Below are 23,630 nucleotides of genomic sequence, written 5' to 3' on the forward strand. Positions count from 1 at the left end.
TGCATTTTACACAGTAGTAGAACAGCAAGTCAATAAAATATCATCTGTGAGTGAAAGCTTTAAATACTGAGCTTGGTTTGAGAATATAAGAGAAATGATAGATAACAACTTTGCCAAAAAAACAAAAACAAAAAACAAAAAACAAGTGGAGTTCACTCTTGTTTCCACTAGCCATATGCAGCCTCTGAAAGTTGTGCTGCTTTGGCTCTGTTTCTGTGCATTGAGGGATTAGGGGTGGATTATTAACCCTTAGTAACAAAATTCTAGCAATTTCTTTGCCTTTCCATTTATTTATTTATTTGACAGAGTCTCACTCTGTCTCCCACGCTGGAGTGCAGTGGTGCAATCTCAGCTCACTACAGCCTCTGCCTCCCAGGTTCAAGTGATTCTCGTGCCTCAGCCTCCCGAATAGCTGGGACTACAGGTGTGTGCCACCACACCTGGCTAATTTTTGTATTTTTAGTAGAGACAGGGTTTCACCATGTTGGCCAAACTGGTCTTGGACTCCTATCCTCAAGTAATCCGTCCACCTCCCAAAGTGCTGGGATTACAGGCGTAAGCCACCACACCTGGCCTATTTTTGTTTTCTAGAATTCCCTGACTGGCTCTCCAGAAAGAGCCAGTAGGGGCTCTTCTCCTTTTAAATACTGCCACCTGCTCCTTTAAAATTCCAGCATACTTGTGAAGTAGGTTTTTCTTTTAAATAGGTGAAGAAATTGAGGTATAGAGGTTTCATGTAAGACTTAGCAAATTGTAGAACCAGGATAAGAATAAAATACAAGCAATATAGTCTCATTGCTCTTCTTTTTAATAGCTGAAAAGAATTACAATTTCAAAACAGCTCAAACAATTCAATAATGTTTAGAAAGCAGCATGACCTCTTTTCTAATACACTGAGGGTAGTCACGTTTCTTCTAATAGTCTTGTATCTTCAGGCTTGAGCTTTTGTAGGAGAGTAGATATTAAATTATCAGAGAAAAATATCATAGTTCTCAATCTAGGAAACCAGGCTAGAGTTTGGAGAATCTCTACTTTTTTCTTATTATATTTTTTAAAAGCTACCAACTAATACAAGCTCACTCCGCTCAGCCTTATGGCCCAGAGGCACTAGGTGGATCCAGTGTTGACTAGGATGGAGAGGGCTGAAATATCCATCTCTCCTCCCTCCTCCCCATTGGTCTATGTCTTTTACTGGTAGAAAAGTGGGTCACGAAACAGAAGAACTCTGAGAGCAGGACTCTGGGTATTGGATATTTATTGATCAGGTCTCAAATGACTGACCTACTTATAAGAATAAACTTAAACAGGATGGTCTCCTTACGTGTCCTGTAGCAATATTTTTCAAACTGTGGATCCAAACCCAGTAGTGGGTCATAAAAATCCATTTGAAAAGTCTCAACTAGCATGTTTTATAAATGACATAGAATGAAAAGGAATGGAACAGAAAATACTAGGATGGATCACACATTTAATTTCGACAGTAAGATGTGATGTGTTTTGCTGGGTCATTATATAAATTGTGTTTGTTACTAAGGGTCATGTTCAAAAGAACTTGGAAGCCCCTTTCCATAGCGCTTTATCTGTCCCTGGCTGGTTGCTGAGTCCTTTATGACAGTTCATGTCTCATCCTCTTTGCTAGCCTACCAACTTCTTCAAGCGGCATTAACATCTGAATTACTTTTCCTGTGCTGCAGTGATTTCCATAATACTTTTCACAGGGTGGGTGCTTAGTGAACCTGTTCAAGATTTACTTTGTACTTATTTTGCTCCTAGGAAAATTTCTAAAACATACTTTAAAATTATCAAGTGCTATTTGTAATTCTATTTTGTTCAGGTAATAGCAATAATATGTGTAGGATGGCATTCATGAAAGCACTGCTTTTTAACCCCCTTTTCCGTATTTGTAGGAACTGTGACTCAAACACCTAGAAATTCATCAAAAATAGCTTCTATCGAGGCTACTGTGATTTGAATTTTTGTTTTTCAAAGAGCTCTTTCAGCTGCTGCTCAGTTGTGGCTTCTTTCTGCTGCATCAGCTCGGCTGTTCCTTTGGTCACTCCCCAGCCATCTGGCTTTGACATTGAAGGGTTGTATGGCCGGCCTGAGGCTATCCGAAGATTCTCCCAGTATTCCTTCCTGGCCCTGTGTGAACAAAACACATGACACCAGACATCAGACTCCTCCCCTAGCTTTGGTCTTTATATCATGGAACCATTTAAAAATTATATACTATTTTAAATAATTTCATGCAGCACACAAAGTTGCCTATCAGACATTAAAAAGCAAAGGTGTCAATCTCAGCCACCTGTGTGGGCAGTCTTTGGTTGTTTGGCTTCACCATGATTCCTGACTATGAATTTATATGCTACTGATAAACAATCATTTGCTTACACTTATCCACACATTAATACTTAACAGGAAAAGTATGACATACCATTAACACAGTGAAAAAATCATGCGCTCAGGGTAACTAAGCAGCACAGTAGCATCACTAGAATACCCGTGTCAGCTGCTGAACAGCAACAACCATCAGCAGCAGGCTTTGTCTCCATCCATGATGCTGTGTTTTGATTAAAAGGTTACTGTACACTGTATTTTACTTTTGTAGATGAGAAGAAACATCAGAAGCAGTTGAGGGACTGGGAAGCGGTCCATTCTGCTGGAAGGCTTTTTACAGTGTTTCCTCCAGAGGCATCTGCCTCATTAACAATGGTTTTTGTCATAGAAGGTGCCCTTTGATGTAAAAACTGATGTGATTTCTTGTTCTGTTATGAGTGCACATTGAGGGAGCCATCTTTGGATTCTCAGAGTGCATCCATTAAAACACACATTACTCTGGACTAAAAATTCCACCCCCTCCCCTCAATCTGTAAGTCTAAAGTTACTATGAATTTCTTTTTTGAGACAGGGTCTTACTCTGTCACCCTGTCTGGAGTGCAGTGGTATGATCTTGGCTCACTGCAACCCCCGCCTCCCAGGTTCAAGTGATTCTTCTGCCTCAGCCTTTTGAGTAGCTGGGATTATAGGCCTATGCCACCACATAGGTACAAAATTAGTACAGCTAATTTTTGTACTTTTTGTAGAGACAGGGTTTCACCATGTTGCCCAGGCTGGTCTCAAACTCCTGAGCTCAAGTGATTCGCCTGCCTCGGCTTCCCAAAGTGCTGGGATTACAGGTGTGAGTCACTATGCCCACCTTGAATTTCTTCTTTTAATATATGTACAGGGAAAATTTGGGATAGGAGTACTGTCTATTCCACTTACACTACCTGTCCTTCCTCACATCCTCATGAGCCAGCTGAGTTCACCTTGGTTATTCTTCCCCAAACCCTGGATAACTTCTGCACCTCTCACTCTGCAGGCTCCACTTCTGCCCTTCTATTTCCTTTGCTTCCTTCCAGCTCAGGCCTCAACCTGTCTGCTGTCCCTCCTAGCAAGTCTTCCTCACATGGTGATTACAACTTGCTAACTTGCTAATCTAACCTTGCCCTGGGCTACCTGAGACCACCCAGGCTCCTCTTTGCCTTTGGGATGGGGTCCTACATAACTCCTGAGCATGAATAAAGAGGCTGCCTCCTCCTCCTGGGAGGTGTCTTTCACCAAATTCTGTCTCTGCTATTCTCAAACTTCCAGTTTCTCAATGTGTCATTCTCTTTCCACTTCTCAGTGCTTTCCTGAGGGCTGTTCCTCTAGCAATGTAATTCCTCTCTCAGAATTCAACTCAGGCATCAGCTTTCTTAGAAATCCTTCATTCACCCTCTCTCTGCCTTTTGCCCCTTGGGACATTAGCTCAGACCCTGCACACCTATGCACATCTTCATCCTTGGACTTACTATACTCATTGGACATTACCTGTTTATCGTTCTGCCTGCTAGATTGCTAGCTCCTTGTTTAGCTTGCTACCTCAGCATCCACAACAGCATCTGACAGATAGCTGTGCTCCGTTAATAGCTGCTGAACAGAGTGGAACTGCTACCTCTCCTTGGAGCACCTGTCCTCCACCCGCTTCCTAGTTCTCTATATGGTAGAAGCCTATTGAGCCTTCAAAATCCAGCCCCAAAACCCTTCTTTTAAAATATCTTTCTGTTAGGCAGAGATAGTCATTCTCTTCTCTTGTTACTTTTCTATCCATACATCTACTAAAGCAGCTACCACAGTATAATACATTGGCTTTCGTATTCTTTTACCCAGTAGACTGTGAGTCTCTAATCCACGGCCTCTCATTTCTATATTCCTACTGCCCTTCCCAGTGCCTGACATACATTTTTTTTTACTAGTGTATTATTCATCTTCCCCATTGGAATGTAAACTCTGAGGGCAAAGACCTTGCCTGTCTTATTTGCCACCGTATTCCCAGCTCTGAAAATCATGCTTGATATAGAACAATCAGTATTAGCTATACTTAAGTGGTCCTTAACTCTTAAAAATCAATGCAATTTAAGATTATTGTGCACCACACTAATGGTGCTTTACTAGAGCACAAAATCACATTTCATTGCCACTTACGTTTATTTACATGCTATATTCTTTTTTTTTTTTTTTTTTTTTTTTTTTTGAGACAGGGTCTCACTCTGTTGCCCAAACTGGAGTGCAGTGGCGTGATCTTGGCTCACTGCAACCTCTGCCTCCCGGGTTCAAGCAATTCTTGTGCCTCAGCCTCCCAAGTAGCTGTGATTACAGGCATGCACCACTATGCCCAGATAATTTTTTTTTTTTTTTGTATTTTTAGTAGAGATGGAGTTTTGCCATCTTGCCCATGCTGGTCTCAAACTCCCGAGATCAAGTGATCCTCCTACCTTGGCCTCCCAAAGTGCTGGGATTACAGGCGCGAGCCACCTCACCCAGCCTATATTTAAAAACAATTTTTAAAAAAATTTTTCTTTTTCTTTTCAAAATCCAAAATCAGGTCAAATACGTTCTATATTCTTAAAACAATCTCCAGAAATCACCTAATAAGGATGCTTTGTAAACATCTCTGGGAGAGAATTTGGGGATGACTGATTCTTCATCATCACACAACAAATTTGCTGCAGTCTTCTAAATGGCCTCACTTGAACATATTCATAATCTAAATTAGTTTGGGTTAGTAAAAAGATGCTTACCTTGCTCTAACCCAGGGTTTGGTGTGCATGTCCAAACCACTTCCCCAGCTGCCATGTTTTTCTGAAGCTGGTGGCAAAAAGCCCCTTTCTGGGGCCAGCTCCTCTGCAATTGCCCTGATGTGGTAGGGCTCAAATCCACAGCACCCGCCAATGTACCTGACCCCCAGGTTGTAGGCCTCTCTGGCGTATTTTTGAATATCCCATCTGGTGGCAACTCTGGGTTCCAGTCCTGTAATAAGTGGCATTATGCCATTAGGCATCATACATTCTTTTCATAAAAATTCAAGATAAGTAGCTACAAGTATGTAATTTTCAATAAATGAATTGTTTTCAATATTCAATTTTTACATTTAAGAAAAAACTTTGCTACTTTGTGTTGTATGTTCACTTTTACATGCTGTGGTATCCAGCCTTCAGGAGGTTCCAAATGACCCCTGCCCTTTGATGTTTTTCTTCTTGTGCAGTCCCCTCTTGCATTATAACAGGGCTGGTCTGTGAGATCCATAGAATATGGCAGAACTGGCATGTGACTTCAGAGTCTAGGCTATACAAAACATCATGGTTTCTGCCTTGCACTTTCTTGGAGCACTCACCCTGGGGAAAGCCAGCTGCCATGTTGTAAGCATCACATGTTTCAAACATGTTTTCTAGCATCACAGTGAAAAGGCCCATGAGCTGAGGAACTGAGGCCCCCAGTCAACAGACAGCAAGAAACTGACACTAACTCCCAAAAACCAATTAAGTGAGCTAGGAAGTAGATCCCCCAGCTCCCAACAGGCCTTCAGGTGATAATAGCCCTGGCAAATATCCGGACTCCAACCTCTTAGGAGACCCTGAACCAAAACCACCTAGTTATGCTATCCCTGAATTCTTGACCTGGAGAAACTGTGAGATAAGAAGTGGTTTTTCAAGCCACTACATTTTGCATTAATTTAATGTGTTATACAGCAGTAAGTAACACAAATGCCTTGCCTTTCTTCCTCTGTGGTTCCTCCAGAGTGATTGTATTTTATAATATCTTACTTGTCTAAGGGTCCCTATAAAATATAGGATAGGGTGTAAAGACCTTAGAAGGAAATAGGAGGCTGGGCATGCTCTACCCCTGCTGACCACTCTGGCTTAATTTGTGAGATCAACCCACCCCCTCTTCCCAATCATGCTGGGAAAGTTTTTCCTTCTGCCTGGACTGCAAGTATCCCCTCACTTCATCTGCTTGGTCTCTTCATTAAAACTTGTTATGCAGTCACTCGATGATGGTATCTTGCCTGCGATCCCAAAACTCTGGAGTAGCTGAGCCATATTAAAAATTGGAGAAAAGGACCTTAGAGATAACTGGTCTGATCTTATTTTCCCAATAAAGAATTTGAGAGCTAGAGGAATTTAAAGATTTTCCTAAGGTGACAGGACTTAGCAACAGAGCTGGAACTAGAACTAAATATCTGTTGATTCTCCCACGAAGGGCATCCTCACCAACCCCAAAGTATGACTCACTGGTTGTCTGTTTAGATGCTGATTCACCTCAGATTTTATATTTAAATTCAGAGATCTTTTTTGCTAGCTGGGACCATCCTTTCCTTCTGCTCTTCTCTAATACGAAGGGGCTTTTGGCTGCAGGGACAGAAACCAGGGACAAGACATGAGGAGACACCAAGCCATCTCTTCACTATGACAAAAGATCTCTGGGTATAGATTTACTTGAGTTTATATGCATATCAAATGAAGATATTGAGATGATTCATCAAATGTTGGTCTTACCAAACGGGAATTCTGGGAGATCGATGAATCCCTGCTTGTTGCAGTCAGGAGTGTGGTAAGCCAAGGGCTGGCTCATCAGGTGAGCTTTCAGTCGGGCAGCCTCCAAGCCCTCCTTCATGAGCTTCACTGTTTTTAAACTAATGGTGGGGTCAAAGTGGCAGTTCACACCAATGATGGATGCTCCTGTGAGTGGGAAGAACATGATAGACTTAGGGATGCACCAGAAACCAGCAGGGCCAGCTCTCCTCTCTTCATCAGTAATCAGGAAGTTTTTTTTTCATTTTTTGAGACACAATCTCACTCTGTTGCCCAGGCTGGAGTGCAGTAGCGTGATCTCAGCTCACTGCAGTCTCCACCTCAAGCGATCAAGCAATCCTCCCACCTCAGCCTCCCAAGTTGCTGTGACTACAAGTGTGTGCCACCACGTCTGGCTAATTTTTGTTTGTTTGTCTTTTTATAGATATGGGGTTTCGCCATGTTGCCCAGGCTGGTCTCGAACTCCTGAGCTCAAGTGATCCAACAGCTTCCCAGACTGCTGGGATTACAGGCATGAGCCACCACACCCAGCAGGAAGCTTTTAATTGGAATGATGAACTGGAAGCATAGCATTAGGTCCTCATTCCCCACAAACCTCTTACCTTTGAGTGAGAATGATTACTAGCAGGCAGGAAGTGCTTTCTGTGAAAAGTGCTTTGAAGAGTCTGGTATAATTGAAGTGTAATTTGTGCACATTTGGCTGTCCATCTCTTTTTTTTATTATTTATTTATTTATTTATTTATTTATTTATTTTTTGAGACACAGACTCTTGCTCTGTTGCCCAGGCTGGAGTGCAGTGGCACGATCTCAGCTCACCGCAGCCTCTGCTTCCTGGGTTCAAGTGATTCTCCTGCCTCAGCCTCCTGAGTAGCTGGGACTATAGGCGCACACCACCACGACAGGCTAATTTTTGTGTTTTTAGTGGAGACAGGGTTTCACCATGTTGGCCAGGATGGTCTCCATCTCCTGACCTTGTGATCCGTCCAGCTCAGCCTCACAAAGTGCTGGGATTACAGGCGTGAGCCACCATGCCCAGCCCTGTCCATCTTTTTTCAAAAAAAAAATTATTAGAATTTTTTTAAACTTCAAATTTTAGTAGTCAAACTTTCAACGTTGGACATTATGTTGCAAGCACAATAATTTTTCAACACTCCCAGCTGCTAGATTACACCTGTGTTTACCATACTGCTTGCTTGAGGTGTAAATAAATATTCCTTTTCACCAGGCCAGCTTAATAAGTTCATTAGCCTTCTTGGGCACAGCAGCAGAATGTAATTTAGAAAAAAGTTTTTTAGACACGTGTTTTCTAGAAGGAATTTTGTTTCTAGGATTAATAGTTTGGGGAAAAAGAACCTCAAAAATCCTTTGACTTCAGCTACTCAATGTGGTTACTAGCCTATCAATCATTTTGACAAGCTTTTAATTTCATTTCAGCCTCCCCAGACTCACAACTATATGGGATTGTCTTCCTACAGTATTCTTGTAAAATTTGGTGCTGTGAAGTTTGATTTAGTGAGAACAAAATATGTTTTAGATATTTCATTTTCTTCAAAAACTTTCTTTATAGTCATTATGTTCTTAACTATATTTGGACCACAGATGATTTACCATGGCAATCACTAGACATGATTTTGGAAGTTTCCTCCTCCAGAAGATTTGAGAAGGCATTATGACATTATAATTCTTTTACTCTCTCCTCTCAAAGTGGGAGGAATTCCCAAATAGGACTTTTCTTTCCCTTTTTTTTTTTTTTGCATTTTAAAAATGGTGGTAAAATATATATCATGTAAAACTGGGCATTTTAACCTTTTTAAAAATTTTTATTTTTTTGTAGAGACAAGGCCTCATTATGTTGCCCAGGCTGGTCTTGAACTTCTGGCCTCAAGCGATCCTCACACCTTTGCCTCCCAAAGTGCTGGGATTGTAGGCATGAGCCCCTGCATCTGGCGCATTTTAGCCATTTTTAAGTGGCATTAATTATATTCACAATGTTGTGCAACCATTATCACTATTTCCACATTTTTTCGATACCCCAAAGAGAAACTCTACCCATTAAGAACTAACTCCTTATTTTCCCCTTCTGCTAGCCCCTGGTAACCTCAAATCTACTTTCTGTCTCTGTGGATTTGCCCATTCTAGATATGTCATATAAACAAAATCATATGATATTTGTCATTTTGTGAGTGGCTTAGTTTACTTAGCATGATGTTTCCAAGGTTCATCCCTGTTGTGGCATGTTTGAGAACTTCATTTCTTCTTATAGCTGCATGATATTTCATTGTATGGATACACCACATTTTGTTTTATCCATTCACCTGTTGATGAACTCTGAGGTTGTTTCCACCCCCAAAAAGGACTTTTTTGGGCCAGGTGCAGTAGCTCATGCCTGTAATCTTAGCACTTTGCGAGGCTGAGGCGGGTGGATTACCTGAGGTCAGGAGTTCAAGACCAGCCTGGCCAACATGGTGAAACCCCGTCTCTACTAAAAGTACAAAAATTAGCTGGACATGGTAGTACACATCTGTAATCCCAGCTACTTGGGAGGCTGAGGCAGGAGAATCACTTGAACCCAGGAGGCGGAGGTTACAGTGAGCCAAGACGGTGCCATTGCACTCCAGCCTGGGCAACAGAGCAAAAACTCTGTCTCAAAACCAACCAACCAACCAACCAACCAACCAAAAAGGACTTTTTTGGATGGACTCATGGCCTAGGATTTTGTATTTTGTATATAGAGATACCAAGAACAAGAGCAAGAGAGATTATTTCTGGATGCAGCATGAGTGATGAGTGACCCCAGTGTTCAGCTCCCAGGAGCAGCAGAGCTAGTGCCACAACCCATGGAATCCAGTGGTGAGTGGCAGGTGTCTTTGCTGTTGCTGGGCTGGGTCTGCAGTTTGCTCTTCATTCTTGTTCCAAGTAGGCCTCACTCCCCTTCATTCCTCTGAAACAGCTTTTGTTAAGGTTACCAATGACCTCAACCTTGCCAAATCCAGCAGCTGCTTCTCTGTTCTCATCTCACTGAAGCTCTCAGCAGTATGCAACCTAGTGGACAACTTCCTCCTTCATTGACACTCCCCTTCTCTTGGCTTCTGCAACTTCCCACACACTGTCCAAGTATTGTTTCTACCTTGCTGGTTTATTATTTTAATAAATGTCCTGTTTAATATTCTTTTTAAAAATGTCTTCATGTTCTTTGCTGTCTCCTCCTCAAGGCTAAAACTCTCAACTGGAGTGTTCCAAGATTCCACTGATTCATCTTTTCTTCCCCATTTAAACTTCCTTTTCTGCCCTAGGCTTTCAATACCATCTATATCCAGATCTCTCCCATATTCCTCTCTCTTACCCTGACCTTCCCATTGGGCTCCAGATTTGAATATTGTGGATATATGCAAGTATCCAGAAGTAAATATACTTGTATGTGTGTGTATACCTATGTATCCAGAATATGTGTGTGTATATATACATATACTTATATATTATATATATATATTCATCAGATTGTGTATACATATACTCACAAGTATATATATCCACAATATCCAAGTCTGGAACCAAGTGGGAAGATCATTGATATCAACTAAGCTATAAGCTGTTGAAGATCTTTGGCTACCCTTTTTTTTTGGATGTTGTGCTGCCAGAGTTTCTCTTTCCTTGCTTAATTAACTTCATTCTATTAATAAATTAATCATATTTTGGCTATTTATTGGATGTCTTTTAGGTGTAAGCCTCCTTGCAAGAGATTATAGAGAAGTAGAAATAAAGGACATTGTTCCTGACATAAACAATTTTATAATTTAGCACAGGGTTTTCCAAGGTTTGGTCCATGAAAATAATGTTCCATGATCAATTAAGTTAGGAAGTAGCTGTTCACCACATCACCTTCTTGGAGACTAGGAATATATGTGAACATATCAAAGATATTGATAAGTTCCACAGTAAAGATATCTGCCTAAGGCCGGGCGCAATGGCTCACACCTGTAATCCCAGCCATTTGGGATTTTGGGAGGCCGAGGCGGGTGGATCACGAGGTCAGGAGTTCGAGACCAGCCTGGCCAAATAGTGAAACCCCGTCTCTACTAAAAAATACAAAAAATTAGCCAGGCATGGTGGCGGGTGCCCATAATCCCAGCTACTCGGGAGGCTGAGGCAGGAGAATCGCTTGAACCTGGGAGGCGGAGGTTGCAGTGAGCCAAGATTGCGCCATTGCACTCCAGCCTGGGCTGCAGTGTGACAAGACTCCGTCTCAAAAAACAAAACAAAACAAGATATCTGCTTAATTTGGTTTAACACAGCATTTTCTAAATGTATTTAACCACAGAACCCTATTAACATTCTCGATGATTGGAAACTATAGACTGAGGATATTCTTTTTTTTTTTTTTTTTTTTTTATTGAGACGGAATCTCGCTCTTTCGCCCAGGCTGGAGTGCAGTGGCGCAATCTCGGCTCACTGCAAGCTCCGCCTCCCAGATTCACGCCATTCTCCTGCCTCAGCCTCCCGAGTAGCTGGGACTACAGGCGCCCAACACCAGTCCTGACTAATTTTTTGTATTTTTTAGTAGAGGCGGGGTTTCACTGTGTTAGCCAGGATGGTCTCGATCTCCTGACCTCATGATCCACCCATCTCTGCCTCCCAAAGTGCTGGGATTACAGGCGTCAGCCACCGCGCCCAGCCATGTTTAAAACTTTTCCTCTGGGATTCAATAATATCAATATTCTTACAAAAATAAATTAATGGTTTTTATGTTAACGAAAGTAGTATACACTAATTTGTAGACAGATGTGCACTAGTGTGTTCTTTAAGACTTACTAATCACAAACTGATTGAAATCTATCATCACCTGCTTTCACCAGGCGCACTGCACACTCGCCAGGGGGAACGCCATGCAAATCTCCTTCCGGGCCAATGCACATGGTTGCTGCCACAGGTTTACCGGATGCTATCAAGGTTTCAACTGCCCACACAGCTTCTTCAATGTGTTCAAAATACTGGAATCAGTTAAGGTTAGAGTACTTTTAATCTCGTTTCTCCCAAAACAATTTTTTTTTTTTTTTTTTTTTTTGAGACGGAGTTTTGCTCTTTCACCCAGGCTGGAGTGCCGTGGTGCGATTTCGGCTCACTGCAAACTTTGCCTCCCAGTTTCAAGCAATTCTCCTGCCTCCGCCTCCCAAGTAGCTGGGATTACAGGCGCCCGCCACCACGCCTGGCTAATTTTTGTATTTTTAGTAGAGACGGGGTTTCACCATGTTGGCCAGGCTGTTCTCAAACTCCTGACCTCGTGATCCACACGCCTTGGCCTCCCAAAGTGCTGGGATTACAGGTGTGAGCCACCGTGCCCAGCCTTTCCCAAAACAATTTGAAAACGTATTCTGTTGCTTAAAAACTTCATTATTACTGTTTTCAAACTTTGAATTGTGACCCATTAGCATTTTTAAAATGAAATAGAATGATTTCTTACTGTAAATTGCAGTCAAAAAGTTTGAAAAACACCATATCAGATTAACTGAATCAAATTTAGTAGTAGCCCTGAATTGGAAAACGATTTCAAAAACTAAATATTACTATTGCTAGTTATGATTGTCACCTAACCCCACACACTACTCTTGAAAGCAAAAGGTAGAGAAAATGTACTAGGTGTATTTGTCTTATCTTTCACCACATCTTTCTTTACCTCTGCAATCAAGAAGTCCACGTTCTTCTTCATAAAGACCTCTAACTGTTGCAGAAATACTTTTTTGACTTCAGTTTCACTCTTGCAGCTAAGGTATGAAGGTGTCTGACTCACTCCTCCTGCTACCAAAGCATCTCCTTCATCAGCCACTTGTCGGGCGATGTCGCAAGCAGCTTCATTGACTTTCTGCCCCTAAAATGGGTGAGTATAGGAGACATCTAAATTTTCATGTGAAATTGAAATAAAATTATTATTCAAACATTCACATCTTAGTTGTATATTTACAATAGTATCTTATTCCAGAAAATGACTGTTATGGAATAGTTCAAAGCTTTACCAAGTTGAACAGTTTGCCATAACAATAACACTAATAATAGTGATAGTAACAATAAATATATATATGACATTACATTGTACCAAAGATGTGTGAGATGGTAAAAGTTTTTACATTGAAGGATGTTATCTGGTATCTTCCAGTGCCTGAGATGCACTTAGAAGAGTACCTAACAAATAGTAGTGGTGGTGATGATGATTTGCTTTTATGATTGAGAAGATTAAAATTAAATTTAAATACCTGTAGAATTCAGGATGTTTTTGTATGTATAGTCTCAATTAACAGATACATGCATAACTAATAAGGTCTTTTCTAATTATTTAGACTTTAAAAGTTGTTTGTTATGCTCAACAAACAAAACGCTCCCCAAACCTAGCACTGTACACTCATGGAATTTTGGAAACCTCAGCCTTGATGGGGTAAAGGGGTTGGTTCAACATCACAAAGTAGACATGCTTGAGTCAGGCACTATTCCAGGTTTACTGATTTATTATGCCTATGATCTTTCCTCTAGCCATGCTACATTTAAAAACATTAAGGACGAAAGAATTTGTAAGGTTGCCCAATTTACTCAGCAACTTAGTCAAGAGACTGGGAGAATCATTAATCATTAAATACCTCTTCTTTCATCTGCTTCGCTAAATGCCTCTTTGTTAATTTTGGGGATTCCAGCTAAATAAAACCTAAGGCTGTTATTTACGCCTCTCATTTTTGTATTATTAGAAATAAAACAAAACTCTGAAGAGGTTGAACCCTTTTCTCTATGGGAGCTTTGTTGATGCAATAGGTCGACAATATCCTTCTAAAAGTCCCACGGCTGGTTTTACTCACAGATATCTTCTCTAAGACATAGTTGCCCCTGTTCTCCAGCTTGTCTTCACTCGCATAGAAGGTGAAGGTCTGCATGACGTTTGAGCCAGCTCTGAGGAACTCTCGATGAAGCTGGCGAACTGGGAGAGTGAATGAGGAAAGGTATAATTTCTGTTTATTAACACACGATGTTTTCAAATGGCTCTCAGATAAACAAGCAGGAAAACAACTGCTTGAATTTCTGGTTGCTTGACATTTGCACATCTTAGGGGTAGATGAGAGGTAGATCTGAAGTCTCTTGGAAACTCCTGTGAACCTGCTATGACTAGATGAATGGGTGGGCAGGGGGTGCTCATATTCCTGTATTTGCTCATCTTGTTCATTGTTTATTTTGTTTATCATTCATTGACTGTATTTGTGGATGGCACCCATGGACACAAGGATAAACAATCCATTATTCTGTCTTTGGACAACTTCACCGTCTGTCCAGAAATAACTGACTACAGCACTGCATGGTTGGGCTATGCAGGAAGAAGGGATCATTTCTACCCAGGACATGGGGCAAGGGGGCGAAGGAGGTCCAAAGATGAGGAATCATTTGAGCTGCACTTGGAAGAATTCAATGCTACTGCCAGGCAGAGAAGGTGGGGAAGGGAATTCCATCCAGAGAGAATAGCCTGAGCAAAGATAATAAAGCAGGAACAGGCATGGCATTTGGGGGAATGACAAGTACCTTGAGTGGCTGGAGCTGATGAATCAGGGAAATATATAGTTTTTAAGCAACTGGATGATGTAATTAATACAGTGTTTTCAAAAGATAATTCTGGTAGCATGGTGAAATAAGAATTGGAGCAAGATTTCCAAGCACAGATCCATGGATGAATGCCAAATGGCAAAGTTTGTTTGTTTGTTTGTTTGTTTGTTTTTTGAGATGGAGTCTCATTCTGTCACCCAGGCTGGAGTGTAGTGGCATGATCTTGGCTCACTGCAACCTCCGCTTCCTGGGTTCAAGCAATTCTCCTGCCTCAGCCTCCCAAGTAGCTGGGACTACAGGCATCTGCCACCACGCCTGGTATTTTTTTTGTATTTTTAGTAGAGGCAGGGTTTCGCCATGTTGGCCAGGATGGTCTTGAACTACTGACCTCAAGTGATCCGCCCACCTCAGCCTCCCAAAGTGCTAGGATTACAGGCGTGAGGCCTCCAAATGGCAAAGTTTTATCAGCTGGAGGAAATATGGTGGGATTTTTTCCCCATATAGCTAAAAGTATTCAGTTTAAGAAATTATCATTTGTTTTAAAATAGCTGTCCTAAGCTGTGGTTGCCCATTAGATCCCCTGCAAATTAAAATTACGGATCGGAATGTCAAATCCACAGATATTCTGACTTAATTGGTTTGGAGTGAGGCATAGGCATCTTTTTTTTTAAGTTTCCCCAACCCATCTTTGTTTTCAGCCTTGTCAAAAACTGCCATTGTAAGATAGTGGAAAAAAACTCCTTTTATAAAATGACTGTGAAACTTGGATTTCACAAAAACTTGGTTGTTTTTGTTAGGAGAATTAACTGGGCAAAGTAAGAAATCAGCATGCTATTAATATATCAGCTCCTGAAAATTATTTTGAAATTTCAGAGGTTTATGAAATCCAAAGGTCCAGGAGCAACTATATGACAGGCTAGGAAATTACTAGGACACTGAAGTTCTTAGCTCTCAGCGCTAACGCTGGAGATGAGTCTATACTCATCTCTTGTCTCCCAGACGACTAGTAGAGTAGAGTAACTGGGACATAGAAACCTTGGTTTTTGTTTTTAAAGAGATGAATACACAAGTGAAAAAAGCTTTTAAATTTTAGAAAATGCATTTGTAAGCTTGTAGCCAAACATTTTCCATGATTTTTTAAATCATAGAAAGTTCTCAGTGGGACCTCAAAAGCATCCCTAAATTAGCGGGCTTCAAACTTGTTTTAATTAATAACAGAACCAATGAAAAATATAGGGAGTTCCATATATCAATCAGATAAACCCAGAGCTGCTGTGGCTGGAGAGGGCTGAAGGGCCTATATACTAGGTTTCTGGACACTAGGAATAAATGGTTTATAACTACGAAGTCCACTCACATGGTCCTTGGGTGGAGTTCCAGAGGTTTCATGAAAAAAACCCTGGAAATGTGTGCAAATTGTTATGTATAAATACGTTTTACAGTGCAGAAGGTCTATAAAATTTTATCAGATTTTTCCACAGGGCAGTGATCCCAAACAGTTGAAGACAACTCCTCACTCTTGATTATTCATCATGCTTCTAAAACTGCAGTGATTCTCTAAGTATGATCCATCTTAGAGTCACCTGGGGGCAATTATCAGAAAGGCAGATTCCTCAAACTCTTCCAGACCCCGATGACCTGAATTCATTGCTGAATTAAAGCTGCTTCCACTGGGTGCAAGAACCATAACTTTGGGCATAAACTTTAGCAAGAGAATGAGGCTGGTAATTTGAGTATCCTTTCACCTACTTTTTCCTGACCACAAGGTTCCTACTCTAACCCATAATACAATAGGGCTAGTCCCTTTTACTCAATGACGTCACTTATACTAATTGATTACCTTCATTTTATGGCCTTAACTCCTCATTATATTACTTATTTTAAAATCATAGAAGCTAAATGTACATTGATACATGATTATATATGTACATGGCATAGTTGGAGATTAGCCTTATAGATTTAGCTTGAGAAATGCAAGTTTTTAAAATTCCACAGCAAACTCTAAAAGGTCAAATAAAATTCTGAAGTATTTCTTCAGTTGGGTAAGTTTGCAGCAAAACCATTTGGGGGCAAAATATGACCTGAACCAACATGAAGGTATTGATAAACATGTTTCAATTAGTAAGGGTAGTCATGTATTTTGATGCAAAAATGTATTAATGTGTTTCAATGGGAGCTGCTTCAGGGCCCATTGGGAGTGTTACATAATATGCTACATTTGTACTGTATTAACTTTCTAACATCCCCAGATTCCTGGATTCCAAGATATGTTTGACCCCAAAATGTGGTTTGGACAGGGGATTGTGGGCCTGTAGCATAACCACTCCTTTCTTTTTGCCCAGAACATGAAAAAGTCAGGCCCAGGCATGAGATATATAAAAATGTTGCAGGTGAAGTCCAGCTTGCAGGAAGACTCTTCAGGGGTTTCCATCAATTCTAGCTACCACTCAGTCTAAATTACAAAAGCGCTGCAGATACACATAATCATTTGCATAAAATAGCTCAAGTGATCCTCCTGCCTCAGCCTCCCAAGTAGCTGGGACTACAGGCGTGCACCACCATGTCCAGCTAATTTTTAAAAAACTTCTGAGAGACTAGGTCTCCCTATGTGCCCAGGCTGGTCTTGAACTCCTGGGCTCAAGTGGTCTTCCCACCTCAGCCTCCTGAGTTGCTGGGATTACAGGCATGAGCCTCCACACCCGGCTCCTTTATGAGAACTTACAATAGAGCTCTGCACCAACCTGCTTCTGGGTGCTCCACAGCAGCTTCAGGAGTCCAGGGTCCTGCCTTTACGTAGCCCCTCTTCTCCAGTGCAAAGACAAACCCTCCATCTCCAATCACAATCTCTCCAGCATTTAAACGTTCTAGGATGCCCTAAAATTACAGATGAGGGAGGAAAAGGAGTTACTTGAGTGTTTAAGATAATTTTCTATTTTTATTACTTTTGCTAACATATTCTTGGAGATGTGTGGTTATTTTAGAATTTTCAGAGAAAAATGTATATTTTATATATACATTTATGGCTATCTATAAGACAAACAACCAGAATGCTCATAAAATAAACATTTGTGTATTCCTTTGTATGTGCTGGGGGTGGGGGGTCTTTCAGAACACGTTAAAGAGTATTTGAAGAACACCATGGGAGGTGTGTTTGAAGAACTGTCTGCTGAGGGATTAAATGAAAAGATTTTGTTGTAAAGCCTCAAATCTGCACTTAAGCACAGATTCTTAAAATGGTAAATACTAGTCTTCTTACTCTATCAACAAACTAAAGAGAGGGTTAAAAAATTGTTAAAGAAGTTGAAATGGCATAGAATACTATTTTTTTTTTTTTTTCTTAGAGACAGCATCTCACTATGTGCCCAGAGGAACTTGAACTCCTGGGCTCAGAAGATCCTCCAGTCTCACCCTCCCCAGCAGCCGAAACTACAGGCTCGTGCCACAGTGCCCAGCAATGCTATTAAGCCATTTTATTTTAAGACTGAAAAGGTGGCCAAATCACTCAAAGACTTCTATCTTTGGTGTTAAAATTCAGTTTCCACAACAGTAGCTATGCTATACAGTCCAGGTTATGAGTGTGCACATGCTGTACTCTATGATGAGAACAAGGAAGAGACAACTAAAGTATTTGTTGAATGATTTTTCAGGCCAATCTCCATACTTATTCCATTTACAATACTGTGCAGTAATCACCCTGGTGTTGTTCTATGGATAACTTTGGAATTAAGTATTTTGAAAGGGTTTTGTGAATTACAAAGTAATTCTCTAGCTTAATAGATTTTTTGTAATTTCAAAGAATCATAGACTTTAAAAATAAATAGTACTCAATTCAATTGAGATCTCTCTCTCATTTCACAAATGAGAAATTAAGACCCAGAGTCCCGGAGTAATTTATACATGGTTTTCCAGATGGGGAGCATAGGGCTTCCTGACTCTTTTATGCTTAAATAATATCTATATTTGATTTCAAATGGGATCAGGGGTGGTGGGACAGCCCTGAAAAAAACTGTATAGTGTAAAGGAATAACTTGGGACGTATTTACCCAGTGTGTTCCATTTACTACCAATAACAGTGGATAAAACAAAAGCTGACATAATAACAAGATTCCAGAAATCTGTGAGAGGCAGTCACAGGATTTTGCATCCCAATTCCTTGCCACCTTCTTAGAACCTCCCTCATTTTCATTCTCTTCGCCTCCACTGCCCCTTCCCATGCCATTTGGACAGCTGGTGCTTAGAGAGAGGAAACAACTGACATTTCACCAGACAGAAGCAAAGTGGTAGGATTATGCTGTGTGTTCCCTAATATACCTTTCAGATCAAAACATTTTCAAGCCATAATGTTGAAGCCTTGTTATCTTATGGGAGCCCATAAGATAACAAAGCACTACAAAAATATAAATGGCTCACACGTCATTTTGAAATCCAAATATTTGTCAGGATTGCAATGTATCTAAATGTCACATCTGAAAACTACAACTTTGATTATGACCTAATTAACAACAACAATAATATATATATTTATACATATATATAAATATATATATACTACTGCCAGCACAGTTACATAAAAAACATAACAAGGGTCACTTAAATGAGATATGACTTGCTACTAACTTTTATTTGGATAAAATAATTCATGACATTTGGGCAGTTAGCAGCTCCCATTGAACGTGTGTGTTTTCAAATTTTAGTACCACAGCATTTTAATGTGCAGCATAGCTAAGGATCTGATGCTGAGTGGCAGGGTGGGTAGTGGCGATTCAATTACTATGTGGCTCATGCACTTATTGAGTGATTACCTCTGGAAATACGATCTTTTACATTCTATTGCATTTTAAAATTATCTAGACTTCAGGATTTTCTGTTCCCAAGCTAAACAGACTTTTTAAAAAGTGGAATGTGCTATGAAAAAAATATACTGTTTTGTGAAAAAGTATTACAAAACAGTATATGTAATATCAGCCCATTTTTGTCTAAGAAGTGCATATTTGCCTCAACAACAAACTAGCAGATTATACACCAGAATTTAACAGGCACTGTTCTTTGTGCTTTCCCTCGTTGTTTATAATGAACATGTGCAAACTTTGTAACATTTGTTTTAATTTTAAACTCAAATGTGTAGACATGTTATTGTCCATATATTGTTTTAACACTGACATATGCACGGAAACAAGTTACTAGGAAACTGTTTTTTCCATCTTACATTCATCTGTTGCTTAGATAATTCTACAAAGATAATTCTTTAAAATGTTAGATTTTCTGAGTTTGAGTTTGGGGAATAAGTTAGACTTACGTGGCTATGAGAATGGGGACAAACAAAAAATATCTATATCTATAGGAATCATCCTTCCCAGTCTCTGCGGACTATTCATTTAGTACATTTAGGGACTGGCGAAATTCTCACCCTCCTTTGACTGGTGATAGTCCATAGTCCTTTGCCATCTCAACACCCACTCATGCCATCAACATGCATCCACGATGCTGCATTTAGACTCTGTAACCGAATTGACCTTCTTCCTTGTGTAGAGGTCTTTTTGATTTGGGAGGCCATCCCTTTAGAAACTGGGCATACCTCAGCTGGTTCTCCAGCAGGCACTGGGATGAGAGCTGGACCTTTCTCACTGTCCTTACAGCCCAGAGGATACAGTTGGCCTGGCCCCATCTGCCTCCCTACCATTTTCCGGGGGCCTCTGTCGTGCCAGGCCTGGGACTGGGCATTTGACCAAAAAGTCAAGTTTATTCTCTCCTCCCTCCATCCTTCTCTCTCTCTTCCCACCTGTCTAGTCTCATTCCACGGCAGTCAGTCCATCTATCCATCCGTTCCGCAAATTAGAGGAAGGCCTACCATCTGGACTGAAAATACCCCTCCCAACAAGCCACTGGGATAGCCAAGAGATGGACTTGTTCATCTGGAGCTGGAATTGGGTTTTACAATTTCATGAACAGCCCTTCCTCAGTATCTTACAGCCACTCTGCCCATTTTTTCTTAAACCATGTTTTCGAGGCTGACATTTCGGATGACATTTTTCTGTCATCACGGACATCAAATTGCCTGTGAAAATCTGCAATCACCCAACCAGCGCCTGGGCCTTGGGTGCAACGAGAACCCGGCGGGGAGGCGGCCCCGACACCCGCGGTGCAGGTCCAGGCGGGAAATGTCGGAGCCAGCGCCGCGCACTCCTCCCTGTTCTGGGCGCGCCGGGTGCAGAGGGCGCTCGCGGCGGCCTCGGCCTCGGACACAGATGCGGAGGAGCTCCGTGGGGACGGGATATTGCGCCTGCGGGGCTAGGAGCAGTATCTCTGGGGAGTTTTCTGGTCTTGGGGTGCCAGATTCAGAAGATATCGGAAGGCTCGGAGTTCTGGGGACACCCAGCCGTCAGGGAGGGCTCAGAGGGTGCCTTTGGGTCTGAGAGGCAAGGATCACATAGATCTGGGGCGCACTCTGGTCCAAGCTGCGCTGGGGCTGGAGGGGACAGAGGCGCTCTGGGGGCGCGCTCTGAACGTGGGGCAGGAGTGGGGAGGCTCAGAGGCGCCTTGGGGTCCTGCTGGAGAAGTTCTGGAAGCACATTCTGGTCTGAGGCTGAGGGAGGGGAGGGAGTAGGAGGATGATGGGTACCAGGCAGGGTCCGAGGGCCCCTCTGCGCTCCCAGAGGCTGAGATACAGAGCAGGTGGGAGGGGAAGGAGAGCGCCCTCGGGTCCCCTGGAGACTCACCTTCTTGGCCTTTTTGCCCCCAACAGGTGGCATCTTCGTGGTGTCCAGACAGGTGGTCGACACGGATGCGGACCGACTAGGCGAGCCTTCCCGCTGCGCAGCCCCGAACTGCTCCGAGTCCGCAGCCTGCCTCTTTATACCCGCAGTTGGGCGTGGGGAGGGCCTCCCAGCCACCGCGCGGGCCAACACGGACCTTGGGCGGGAACACGCCCACCAACCCTTCATCAGGCCCGCCTCCTGTTGGGAACCTGGCCTGCCAAGGAGGTAATCCAGATTGTTCACCCAAATGGGTGGAACCACCGAAAAGTAAGATAAGAAAAAGCGAGGATGCCACTCGCTCAGATTTCAAACCTGCCTAGCGTCCCTTTTGCCTCTTGCACTTTTGCCCCGACCCTGACCGTCCTCTCGCTCACCTGGGATCATGCACCATGGCCCACTTAGGCTGCCAGAGAGGCCTCTGAGAAGTCCATTCGATGCTCAAATATTTGTCAAAGGCCAAGGCGTCAAGATTATGGAATTAGGGGATGAAGTCCTGGAAGATCTTCAGCCTGGAGTGTGATCTCCTGTGTGATATACATCCAGTATAACGGGACACAAATGCGGCTTTAGTAGAGGAGTCCAATACTAACCCTGAATTGGCGGGTATGTTCAAAATGACCTTCTACCCCTATACCCAAACATGCCTTGCAGTTTCTAATAACACAGTAGTTTCTAATAAGAATATGTTTGTAATATTTAACAAGGACAGACTTTTAACATTTATAAATGGAAGCAGAAATGTACTTTGAAGACTTCAAAATTCAGCATGAAAACGATATAAAAACATAGACATTAGAAGAACTGGAGGGAATAGAGATGTTAACAGTAGTTACCTATTGATGGCGGAATTAAGGCTTGTTTTATTTTATTCTTCATGTTTCACTGTATTTTCCAAAATACTTTTATAATGAGAATACATTGATTTTAAAATAATAAAAACATTACTTTAAAAAATGTACAGCATGGCCTGCACGGTGGCTCATGCCAGTAATCCTAGCACTTTGGGAGGGTGAGGCGGGTGGATCACCTGAAGTCAGGAGTTCGAGACCAGCCTGGCCAACAAGGTGAAACCCCGTCTCTGCTAAAAATACAAAAATTAGCCGGGCATGGTGGCAGGCGCCTGTAATCCCAGCTTCTCGGGAGGCTGAGGCAGGAGAATCGCTTGAACCCTGGGGGCAGAGGTTGCAGTGAGCCGAGATTGCGCCATTGCACTCCAGCCTGGACAAAAAGAGTGAAACTCTGTCTCAAAAGAAAAAAAAAATGTACAGCATGACAGTAAATAGCCTACAGAACAATGAAATATCTGAAACACAGTTCAGAAAATTTTACCCAAATAAAAGCATGTAAAAAAATTCTGTATGTGGACAAATAACCTCCATTTCAACACATGCAGAGAAGAAAGTTACTGTAACACCTGATGAATTAATACAAATTTAACTGCTAAAGTGACATGTGTTTGAAATACAACTGAGAAAGTAAAAATGTCCTTTTGCTTCTAAGTATGTCAAGTTTAAAATGGAAAAAGAAATGAAAAGGTGAAAGGATATACTGTTATTCAAATGATCTATTATTTCATTGGCTCCTCCACCCCCAACTGTGATCTGGGGTCAGCAAGAATGAGGCATGAGGTAAAGTCATTCTTCACAGTACCTAGATTAAAAAAAAAAAAAACACCTTGAAGGCATTGGAGTATCCGAATAGGTAACAGTTTAGTTAGTTAATGCATTAACTAGTTAAGGTATTCACCTGGTGAGCACTGGTGAGATGAACAGGTCTAGAGTGAGCCCCGCGGTGGCTGCAGGGAGCAGCCGCAGTCGTGGGTACCTGGCACTAGGAGGCGGTATAAGCACTCTAACACTCAATAAAGGCTGAAAGCCGACGTTCCCAATTTCAGTTTCCTCAAAATGTGGCAAAACTTGGGAGAAATTTTAACCTAGTAGCATTAAATTTAGAAGTGAATTATGAATTTTTAATAGGTAATATAGACACATGGCAAAAATTTTACTTTTTTTTTCTTTATTTCTCCAAGAAAAAACATGGCAAAAAAAATTTAGAAGCCTTTCCCCAGCTGCTGTTGCAGATCAAGTCCCCTCCCTAGAGGTAACCACTACTGCCTGTTAACCGTTCTTCCAGAGGAATTTTATGCATACCTAAGTGTATAGATGTATATAAAAGGATTTGTACTCGAACGTAGGGAATTTTCGTTTTTTAAAAAAATTATCGACTCCCAGCTTTTCCAGAATGATTTATAGGTGCTGTCAAAATATTTTTGTTTTTTCTGGGCCTCTCAATTTGTTGTCCTAACTATCCCACGCCCCCACCCCCAATTAGGTCCATTTAAAAAATTATTCACTTATTTCCATAATAGATGATAATATCCACCATGTATGTAAAAGGCACTAAGCCTTTTAC

General features: G+C 41.6%; 1 protein-coding gene and 1 long non-coding RNA gene across 7 annotated transcripts in view; one reads left to right on the top strand and one right to left on the bottom strand.

Annotated features, from left to right (window-relative positions):
- The window catches only part of LOC134730370 (uncharacterized), a 141,793-nt gene that overhangs the window by 103,788 nt on the left and 14,375 nt on the right, over positions 1-23,630 (top strand). For 2 of the 6 annotated variants that reach the window (XR_010112115.1, XR_010112113.1), the window contains exons 2-5: positions 11,748-11,897; positions 12,654-12,766; positions 13,733-13,871; positions 21,206-21,821. This is a non-coding gene — a long non-coding RNA (uncharacterized LOC134730370). Of the gene's footprint in view, positions 1-9,626; positions 9,745-11,747; positions 11,898-12,653; positions 12,767-13,732; positions 13,872-21,205; positions 22,177-23,630 lie in introns of those variants that run through there. The other 4 variants (XR_010112116.1, XR_010112117.1, XR_010112112.1 and 1 more) reach the window with 4 other exon arrangements.
- BHMT (betaine--homocysteine S-methyltransferase) lies at positions 788-21,514 on the bottom strand. The gene is made up of 8 exons (XM_003805050.7): positions 21,180-21,514; positions 17,205-17,337; positions 13,731-13,849; positions 12,566-12,757; positions 11,735-11,882; positions 6,858-7,040; positions 5,103-5,331; positions 788-2,142 (listed from the first exon to the last, which is right to left on the bottom strand). Exons 1-8 carry the CDS (start codon positions 21,402-21,404, stop codon positions 1,959-1,961), a joined length of 1,413 nt encoding a protein of 470 aa, XP_003805098.3. The 5' UTR covers positions 21,405-21,514; the 3' UTR covers positions 788-1,958.

This window comes from Pan paniscus, chromosome 4 (assembly GCF_029289425.2).
Source record: "Pan paniscus chromosome 4, NHGRI_mPanPan1-v2.0_pri, whole genome shotgun sequence".
NCBI lineage: Eukaryota > Metazoa > Chordata > Mammalia > Primates > Hominidae > Pan > Pan paniscus.

What these genes read in the sequence shown, in the direction of transcription:
- BHMT (XM_003805050.7), bottom strand. Translation starts at nt 21,404, where the DNA reads ATGAAGGGTTGGTGGGCGTGTTCCCGCCCAAGGTCCGTGTTGGCCCGC. An exon ending in GGGGCAAAAAGGCCAAGAAG is followed by an intron (nt 17,338 to 21,179) that starts GTGAGTCTCCAG and finishes CTGTAATTTTAG; the next exon opens with GGCATCCTAGAACGTTTAAA. An exon ending in ATGTCTTAGAGAAGATATCT is followed by an intron (nt 12,758 to 13,730) that starts GTGAGTAAAACC and finishes CACCCATTTTAG; the next exon opens with GGGCAGAAAGTCAATGAAGC.